A 9502-nucleotide genomic window follows, 5' to 3' on the forward strand; every position below is an offset into this window, starting at 1 on the left:
GGAGGTAGCACCGCGGTGATCCGGGCTTTGCGGCTTTCCCGGATCTGCTCAAGGAGCTACAACGGGCGCTCCAGTGTTACATAAGGGTAGCTCCTGACCCGTCGGTGTGGTGGCATGGCTACTTGATTGCGGTGGCTGCCGGCTAGCGGTCGGCGAGTGAAATGTGGAGTTGGACGACGATTGCAAAGTGGTGGTAGAGGGAAGGGGAGGAAATGTGGATGTATAGGGTTTTGGTGCCAGCGCCTGCCTTAAATAGCCGAGCTAGAGGCCTTGCGCGGCGTGCTGACACGCGACACCATCGGTCCATCGGAGGAGACGAGCTTCGGGCCACCGAGTTTCGGAGTGTTTCCCTGGAGGAGTCGCACGTCAGTCTGACGTGGTGGACGCTCCCGGACCTCCCCATATCCACCCCAGATTTGTGCTGGATATGAGAGGGTGCCGGTCAGGCCGGTCGTTTGAGGGCCCGTCTAAGTCAGGTTTTTTTTACCGGTCCGTGCTATCATTTGAGGGGGGTTTGAGGCACCTGACCGTAGATGCTTTTATAACCTGAACCAATCACCAAACTAGTTCCTACTGGGTGTATTATGCTGAATCCAACCGATGTTTCTTTAAGAACTTTCAAGAACACAGATACACCTTTTGCAATCAAACAATCACATATATTTTGGCGTTCTTGAAATTGTCGGCCAAGTCACCAAACATAAATGTCATCCCATTGGAATTGCCATTCTTTGGCATCCACCTTTTCACTCGGGGAAGTATAGCAGCTACATCTAAGATATTGTACAACTCACAAAGAACAACAGCTGTGTGCTAATGTCCAAGCCATGAAGAAGGTACTGGCTGAAACCTAGACTTGGCACCTGCTAGCGCCTCATGGTAATCTGCCCCGTTGAAACAGTCACGGAAGTCGGTGAACAGCTTGTCAAACACCCTCCACAGTACTTTATACGACCTCGAATATGGAAATGGAAGGAAAAACTGCAGATGGAACATGAAACACTCATATAAGTAATCACATATATTATGTATATTTATCCAGCATTGATGAAAATGCAGCCAGATAATTTCATCTATTGAGTTTTTTTTTCCGGAATTTGGGGTATTTACTTGCATTAAAAGAAATGGATGTTCTACTTGCACATGAAAGTAAGTATACTTTTTTTCGAGGAAATATACTTTCTCTTTTCTGCTCTGAGAATTAACAAACATATTCAGAAGAGTTCTCACATCTCCTTCTTGCGCTAGGTGTTTTAACAGCATGAATGTCTGCTGGTTTTCTTCCAAATTGTCAATGACTGCAATCCATATATTTGAAGCAAGTTCATGGGCCTTTTCTCCTGTCCTACCACAAGCAATGAACTGATCTGTACAGAAGATGAGAAGGAGCAACCTTTTAGTATATGGGAGGTATCAGCAATCCTCAATGTGAAGCAATACATGAATCTTATAGTATATGAAAACATGATTCTTTTACTCGTACAGAGGAGCACTACATAGTTTTCCAAGCTTTCCAAATAAAGTTTCCTTTCAACAGCACAATATCCTATATTTGTTCTTCATAAAGCCAGACACGTATTAGCATCACAATTCTCCCATCTATGACATGATTTAGTAGCCCGACATTTAGTTCTAGTATCTTTGGAAAATGTTAATGACCTCCAGCACTAAAATATGTTGGCACTGAAGCTAGTAAAAAAACTTTATGCTTGGACTGACATTTTAAACACATAACTCACCAATGATGGTGCCATGAAGTATGCTGGATGGAGGAACGGCAACACGCTCAAGTTGTTCTTTTAGATAGAGATATGTGTGACCAACAAGCTCGTCAATCTCCCCACCAGATGGTACAAGGTTCTCGCTGACATAAAGTGCTTGGAATCTTCTGTAAATGATTCATTTCATATTTTTAATTGGATTTTGAAATGCTGGATGGCACAAAAGAGAGCTACACTTCCATGGCTTTGATATAATGACCTAGTGAGTATGTATACTAGAAACGAATTATTTGCCCTTCTTCAGACATAGTTCAGTTCAAGTGAAATGTTTAGAGTATATCCAACAGCAATGTCGCAAGATGCAGTAATATAAGACTAAATTGATACTGGATGCACTGTAATAAGTGAGACTTCTGTTTTATTTTTACATTTTCCAAATTGATACAAGATACAAGGAACCAATCATACTGCAGGTATAGTAGGAATTGGCAATCTTTTTTATTCTTCAAAAAGATCATATGATGGAGAAGACAGGACAATATCAGACTTTGGAAGCTCACCTCCTAGCAGAGCCTCTGGGAATTGGCCCAGGCCAGCGTTTCCGGAAACCAGCTGATGGCCATTTCCTTGCAATAGCGGTTTGCCACAAGTATTCTCCTCGGAACATGCTTGCCCAATGCTTGCTGACACATGATATTTGAACCCACTCATGGGTTGGTAACCGAGTCAATATTTCTACAAGGAGATGTTCAGGGAGACTACCAATTGGTCCATCACCTCTGTCCGTCATAAGGCTATCAAACAGAGAACAAAAAGAACAAGTGTTTGGTGTTTCCATTTTCAGTCCAGCAAGTGGAAATACGGATAAACATATGGTTATGAAACGAGAGAATGATTTTAAAGACCAGAACAGAGAGAATTATGATTAAGTGCCCAAAAACGTGCATAAACAAACACCAGCAACAAAGTTGTGCTTCTCATGAGTAGTAATACAATGACTCACTGCTAAATTCCGATGTACCATATAAATATACAAATTGTTAAAGAAGATGGAATCAGAGAAACACAATATTCTCCACAGATACAGAGCGCAACAAAGTTAGTAGCTGTGTATTCTATTTGACACGAAAACAGAATGTTCAGATCAGCGGCAGACAGAGGAATATGCAATTAGTTGGGAAACCCCTTTGCTAAAATTGTCCTCTGTATATGACAGACAAAGTACCGCACAAGCACTACCGCTACTAACGAACAAAGCAGACACACCAAAGAATAAATAATCTTTTGCACCATCAATCAATCTCGAAAGGGTTCAGAATTGCTTTGAGTGCTACTGAATTATACACCCACCAACAGGAGAAGACTGCATCTACATGGGCTAGCCAAGAAGATCATCTTGGTCAGTCAGTTGGTCATAGGGCAAAAGAAGGCCGATCAAGAATCAGCCGTCCCCATGTTGAACTGGAGAGCATCAATTTGGTGGATGAAAGCAAACGACCGACCGACCGACCAACCAACAAGAACACCAACAGCTTATCTTGCACAGAAACTGATACCCTACAATCGAAGCAGCACCCGTGCCAAGATCCACCCACGTACGGACCAGCACAAAATGTCGAGAGCATCTTTCCTAGGTTCCTATTTCCCTAACCGAAGCAGAGCCAGCACGCCGGCCAGAAATACAAGAAACCCAACTCGAAATACGGCAAGAAGCGCGGTATCACGCACCGGAGCGGGGAGGCCGGGAGAGGGGCGTGGCTCCTCGGGGTCTCCCGGCTCCAGGGGGCCTCCGGACCCCGGAGAGGAACGGGCGGAGGGGGAAAGAAATGTCGCCGAGTAGGGTGGAGGAGGGGGACGAAAAAGAGGAGCGAAGGACATGGACGGCTCAGCTTTAGCCGCCTCCTCGTGTGCCTTGCTCGGGGACGCGTAGCTCCACGTTTCCTCCGCAGGTTCCACGCCTGGTGTGCTTTCCTGGGGGCGCGTAGCGTAGTGTGTCGGCACCGCCCGTGGAAGGTGGAACGAACCTTGTGCGGTCCGTCCGTCGGGCATGGCCCGTTGGACGCCCATACAGTGAGAGGAGAGGAGGACGGGCGCCTGAGCCCAGCCCAAGCGAGCGCAGGAGAAATCCCCGAATCGCATCGCCTCCTCGTCCCCGCGGCGGACCGAATCCTCCTCTGCTGCCGCCGGAGATCAGGAGGAGGAGGAAGGGAGACCAGCGCGCGGCGGAGCTGGGCGCTCACTCAGGTAACACGGCGAGATCTTTTTAGTCCCACATCGCACAGCGGCTAGGAATCCCACCAGTTTATAGACGTTGGCCTCGGCAGATTCATCTAGGGTTAGAGGGGCGCGTATAGGGGGAGCTTTCCCCGGGGTACAGGGGGGTAGAGTGGGGAGAGGCTTAAAAAAACAGTACTCATTCTTCTAATGAAGATCACTTATGTAACTCGCCATGATAAAGATACATGACCGTGAATTAGCTGTAGTGGGACAGCCTGACAGTACTAATGAAACAACGAATTAACACATCTCAGTGCTCAGGTCAGTTGTCGAAACTAAATGTGAGAGTATTTTCTTCGAACTTGTGGTTTACAAGCACAACAGCAACGAGTTTCTTCCAGACAATGATCTCTGCTGGATATATATGCACAATTATGAATATTTGTTAACGTTATTGTACTTCCTCCGTTCCTAAATACTCCGTATAAGTCTTTTTAGAGATTCCACTATAGAGACTACATTCGGATGTATATAGACGCCTTTTAGAGTATAGGTTTACTCATTTTGCTCCGTATGTAGTCTATAATGGAATCTCTTAAAAGACTTATATTTAGGAACGGAGGGAGTACATCATACCAATGCAGATTACCCTACTCGTACTGTCTATAAAGCCTAGCATAAATCAGTTTCTCCTTACTTCCTGTGTAAGTGTGTAAATGTTAAAATCTGTTGTCACACTTGTCTAATCTTAACATCTTCCTGCATGAGGTAAAAACAAGATTTTTAAACTTTTAATGGTCTTCAGTCTATTCTGCTGTTAAGACACAATGGAGTACAAACGTGGATAAGCAGATGAAAGGGCATACTATGATGTACTCCCTCTGTTCCGAAATGTAAGTCGTTTAAGGGTTTGACGTGTAAATTTCGTAACGCTACGAGAATTTTTCACTTTCCAGAAATGCCCTCCCACCACCGCTCGCTCTCACCCACTCGAGCTCACTCTCTCGTTCCCCTCTCACCCACCCGGCCACCCCTCTCTCGCTCCCCTCCAGATCCCCGTCGTCGCCGGCCTCTCCTCGCCATCGTCACCGCTGAGCCACCCCGCTTCCTCTCTTTCTCCGCACCACCGAGCCACCCCGTTTCCTCCCACCGCCAGAAATCCACCACCCGTAGGTCAAAACCTTGATTTTTTAGGCGCCGGCGATGAGCTTCTGGCCGGCGGAGGCGCTGGATCCGCGTGCTTCGACGCCGGCGACGAAGCGACATGGATCTGGGTGGGATGCTGCTGGAGGACTTCGGGCTGTGGGTGGACCTGGTGCGGCGCATCCGCGAGGTGCTGGCCAACTACCCGGAGGGCACCACCGCGCTGCGGGACGCCGGGAGCTCATCCAGAACGCCGACGATGCCGGGGCCTCGTGCGTCCGCCTCTGCCTCGACCGCCGCGCCCATGGGTCCCGCTCGCTGCTCGCCCCCGCGCTTGCACAGTGTACGCCAGCAACGACGCCGCCTTCACCGACGAAGAGTTCGCCAGCATCCCCCGCATCGGCGGCCGCAAGAAGTCCTCCCAGGCCTGGAAGACCGGCAGCAAGATGGGCGCTAGCTACACTCTCTATCGCTGCCGAGCTCTGCTTCGAGCTGCTGCTCTTTCAATTTGAGCTGCGCTAGCTAAGCTCTTTCAATCTCAACCAGTACGTGTTCATTTTCTACTCGTACGAATGTTGCTGCTGTTTTGTGTTGTCACCTACGAATGCTGCTGCTAATTTGAGTTCTACTGTTAATTTGAGAACAATATGCTTAGCAAGGACCCACTGTTAATTTGGAGTAGCAACTGTACTCCATTGAAGTACTGTTACTGTTAATTTGCAAACTGAATTTGGAGTAGCAGCATACTGAATTTTGTATACTGAATTTGGAGTAGCAATTTGGAGTATGAAGCAGCTGTATGGATTACTGTTAATTTTGCATACTGAATTTGAGTAAAATGGAGTAGCTCTGTCACTGAATTTGGTTGGTAAAGATGCAGTAGCAGTAGGAGTTTTTACTGCACCTAACTAAGGTAGCTGCTGGGGTTAATTAGTTACCGCGCCTAATTAATTATCATGTGTAATCTGAACTGGTGTGTGTACCAAGTGATGATGGTTCTTAAGTTTAGCATGCATCACCAAGTTAATTGGGCGCCTAATTGCCAACTCTTGTGTCAGGAACATATATTCATAATGGAATAAAAACAACTTGCCAAGTTCTTTTGTGACTGGAACATATTCAGAATGGAATAAAAACAACTTGCCAAGTTCTTTTGTGACTGGAACATATTCAGAATTTATTTCTACTCCAGTTCAGTTGCTTAATTTTCTTGGAGTACATTTGCTTAATTTGCTTGGAGTACATTTAACTTGGAGTACTTCAATACTCCAAGATTTGCTTAATTTGTGAACTGGAGTAGTTTTCAGAATGGAATGAAAACTAATGGCAGTACATTTGCTTAATTCGCTTTGAGTACATTTAACTTGGAGTCCTCTGGTACTCCAAGATTTGCTACTCAAACAAATTTTGAGTACTTGCACTTGCACACAACACTACTCAGCAATTTTCAATTAATTTTCTTGGATTACTCCATCTTGCTCTGTTAGGTTATCTTGCATTTTCTGTTAATTACTCCATCTTGGATACTTGGAGCACTGATGATGATTGCTGCTGTTATGTTAGGACTTGCAAGCAGTAGTTTTAGTACTTTAGTGTAGGACTTGCAACAAGAGGAGAGCTACTGTAGTATACTCCTCTTGTGCCCTCCATATTCTTGATCTCTTCTTTTCTCTTCTCTCTTCTACAGTAAATATGAGCCCTACAATAATATGATTTGTGACCTTGAATGTTTTTTTCCATCAGATTGTTTTAAAGAAGGGCTAATGAAAAAAGATGTGTGAGGGTATCAGTCATTCTCATGCCGGCATGCTGCACTTTTCAGCTAGCAGGTTGGTATCTCAACATTTCTCCATTCAAGTCATTTCCCATAGTGTTTTTTCGAAGCACTAACTGCAGATTTGCATACTAAGAATGGCTGGAGTATTTTATTTACATCAAATTATGTCAAACAGTTTAGATTGTTCAGTCATACCATAGTGTTTAAAAGTTTGGACATTCTGAAGATTCAAATAAAAATAGACATGTGCACAGTTTACTTGATCATGTCAAGTTCAGGTGAAAGTGACCCTCTTATGGGAATAATGAAGTACAGAAATGAGATCGAGTTCAAAGTAAGGCTGGGGTAAAATTTTCAAAGGCCATGATCTACTCCTTCCTGATATTCATGCTCCTGATATTCCTACTCCTATTCCTACTCAATTTTACCTTAAATGAGAGTAGCAATTATTTCTGCCCGTTAATTCATACTCCTACTGATTTGGAGTACTGATGAAACTAAGTCCAAACCTGTTCTAAATTGACAGTACGTGTTCATCTTTTCTATTGACAGTACCGGTCCAAACCTGTTCTAAATTGACAGTACTTGTTCATCTTTTCTATTGACAGTACCGGTCCAAACCTGTATTGATAGTACATGTTCTACTCAGTGTTCATCTTTCACTGTTCAATATCACTGTTCAGTTTCAGTGTTAAATTTCAGTATTACTCCAAGATTGTACTGCATGCAATTATTCAAGACAAATGATTACAACAAGTTTATGATCATCAAATTGTTTACTCAGATGCAGAGCGAGTACTGGGCGAGGAGATGAACCTAGGCGAGCAAAATTGAGAACTCCGGCTGGAGCAGCTCCTGTCCAGCGGCGAGGACTTCAGCGGCAGCAGCACCTGTGCGTGGGGAGGAACAGCACCTGGGCGCGTGCAGGCGGCAGCTCGCCTCCAACAGTGGGCGGCAGCAGAGCACCAGCTCGCCACCACCAGGGGCCAGCAGCAGAGCACCAGCTCGCCTCCACCAGCGGGCGGCAGCAGAGCACCACCTGGGCACGCGCGGGCCAGGAGGGGCCCCTGGGCGTGGGAGAGGAGGAGCGCCTGGGCAGGGGTGGAGGTGGAGGGCGGGGGAGGAGGCGGAGGTGGAAGGCGGGGATGGAGGCGGAGGTGGAAGACGCCGAGGAAGAAGACGGGCTGATTCAAAGTTTGAACTGGGGGCATAAAGGTCCATTTGCCCATTTTCACCTGGTCGGAACATATTCCCCAGCGACTTACATTTCGGAACGGAGGGAGTAGTGACTATCTATTTCATATCTTTATTAGTCATATGTATCCCCGATCGTTTGCTCCATCAGGGATAACCATAAAATAAAGCAGATGCATGTTGGTTATTGAAGAGACCCAGAGGAGCAACTTCTGAATCTTAAATATGCCAAAAGCACATTCAACATTTAAATAATTGTGTTTACCTTTTGATTACCACAGGGTGGGTACAGACTGGTCCTTCTGACCCGTGATGATAACTCAAGGTTGGGCAGCGGCGGCTGTGGTAGCAAACGGTGGTGGCGGCAGAAGGGGAGATGAGAAGAAGGCGGCTCCAGGGTGCGACGTGGAGGCACTGCGCAAGTGCCTGGAAGAGAACAAGGGTGATCGCGTCAAGTGCCAGGCCCACATCGATGCCTTCCGATCCTCATGTTCTGTCAGCCCCACCACCACCTCCGACCAACGTCCCAGCGTATGATCCTCCACTTCTTCGCTCCCAATCAAAATAATTTGTCCACCAACTTTTGCCCATGGATTTATTAAGTAAATTCTTCCTACCCTGTCTGCAACTCTGGTTAATTTACATGTTCATATAGATATAAGATTGATAGGGCCTTATCAGATCCACTATTTTCAACAAATGAAATTTTGTTCAAGTTGAAAGCCAAACATGACTGTTGCTGATAGTGTTAGGTTAGTCATCACTCCAAGGTCTCCTAGAGAAATGGAGCAGCTGCTTTGGAGAGGCATTAATATAAATAAATCTGATAAACATACTATACATATTGATAGATCCTACATACAGAGAAAGAAACCATGTCATCTGTAGACTTCTAAACACTTTCTCTGAACCGGTTGGTATAGTTTTAAGGGCAATTAGGACTGAAACATGGTGCTATTTTGTTGGTGCAGGTACAAAAGGAGACCTGAAACACTGGTGTTGTTACTGGGGTGGTTTTACAAGAAACCTTGTGGAATAATTAGGACTGCGCAAATGGTCATGTGAAAGATAGGATAATTAGGATTTAGACTAGCAGTTTTTTTCTTTTCTTTCTTTGTCACTGCTGTGTATGGTATAGTTTTCAATTCCTTTGCTTTCTACCCCTCCGCTCCGAACAGAGCCTAAAATGGTTCAGCGACTTTTACTTGCAACTAGTAGTTTAAATTATAACACGGGGAGTTGGTTATTCTTGCCTCACCCTGTTGGGTTTCCAGGTTTGCAGGAGGACAAGAAGCAAATGAGTAGGGTATCATCGACTTATCATATATAATGAAATCCTACTAATTGCACAGTTTAGTACTCCCTCCGTAGTTAGCAAATCAACTAGAACAATCTGAAAGCCCCAAATTCAAATCACTATTCTTATTTTTCTCAACTGCAGTATTAGTAG

General features: G+C 45.4%; 1 protein-coding gene, 1 long non-coding RNA gene and 1 other non-coding gene across 5 annotated transcripts; 2 read left to right on the forward strand and 1 right to left on the reverse strand.

Moving 5' to 3' along the window:
• Positions 1-637: 637 nt before the first annotated feature.
• LOC109774701 (uncharacterized) lies at positions 638-3961 on the reverse strand. Of its 2 annotated transcripts, XM_020333467.3 has the most exons (5): positions 3450-3961; positions 2282-2515; positions 1740-1888; positions 1231-1367; positions 638-981 (listed from the first exon to the last, which is right to left on the reverse strand). In XM_020333467.3, exons 2-5 carry the CDS (start codon positions 2509-2511, stop codon positions 814-816), a joined length of 684 nt encoding a protein of 227 aa, XP_020189056.1. In that variant the 5' UTR covers positions 2512-2515; positions 3450-3961; the 3' UTR covers positions 638-813. The 2 variants fall into 2 exon arrangements, with proteins under 2 accessions (XP_020189056.1, XP_020189054.1); XM_020333465.4 differs by lacking the exon at positions 3450-3961 and having other exon boundaries at positions 2282-2829.
• Positions 3929-9298, forward strand: LOC141023459 (uncharacterized). 2 transcript variants are annotated; one of them, XR_012184993.1, is made up of 3 exons: positions 3929-3965; positions 8334-8583; positions 9024-9298. It is a non-coding gene; the product is annotated as an uncharacterized lncRNA (long non-coding RNA). The 2 variants fall into 2 exon arrangements; XR_012184992.1 differs by lacking the exon at positions 3929-3965 and having other exon boundaries at positions 8302-8583.
• On the forward strand, positions 4922-8096 carry LOC109774702 (uncharacterized). The gene is made up of 3 exons (XR_012184991.1): positions 4922-5626; positions 6825-6910; positions 7643-8096. It is a non-coding gene; the product is annotated as an uncharacterized protein (transcript).
• Positions 9299-9502: the final 204 nt, after the last annotated feature.

The sequence above is a fragment of the Aegilops tauschii genome, chromosome 5 (assembly GCF_002575655.3).
Source record: "Aegilops tauschii subsp. strangulata cultivar AL8/78 chromosome 5, Aet v6.0, whole genome shotgun sequence".
In the NCBI taxonomy this organism is placed as follows: Eukaryota; Viridiplantae; Streptophyta; class Magnoliopsida; order Poales; family Poaceae; genus Aegilops; species Aegilops tauschii.

Excerpts from the sequence above, each read along its gene's own strand:
- LOC109774701 (XM_020333465.4), bottom strand. The coding sequence starts at position 2,559 with ATGGAAACACCAAACACTTGTTCTTTTTGTTCTCTGTTTGATAGCCTT. Across the intron at positions 1,889-2,281 it reads CCCAGAGGCTCTGCTAGGAG|AAGATTCCAAGCACTTTATG; the intron begins GTGAGCTTCCAA and ends AATCATTTACAG. Across the intron at positions 1,368-1,739 it reads ACTTCATGGCACCATCATTG|ATCAGTTCATTGCTTGTGGT; the intron begins GTGAGTTATGTG and ends TCTTCTGTACAG.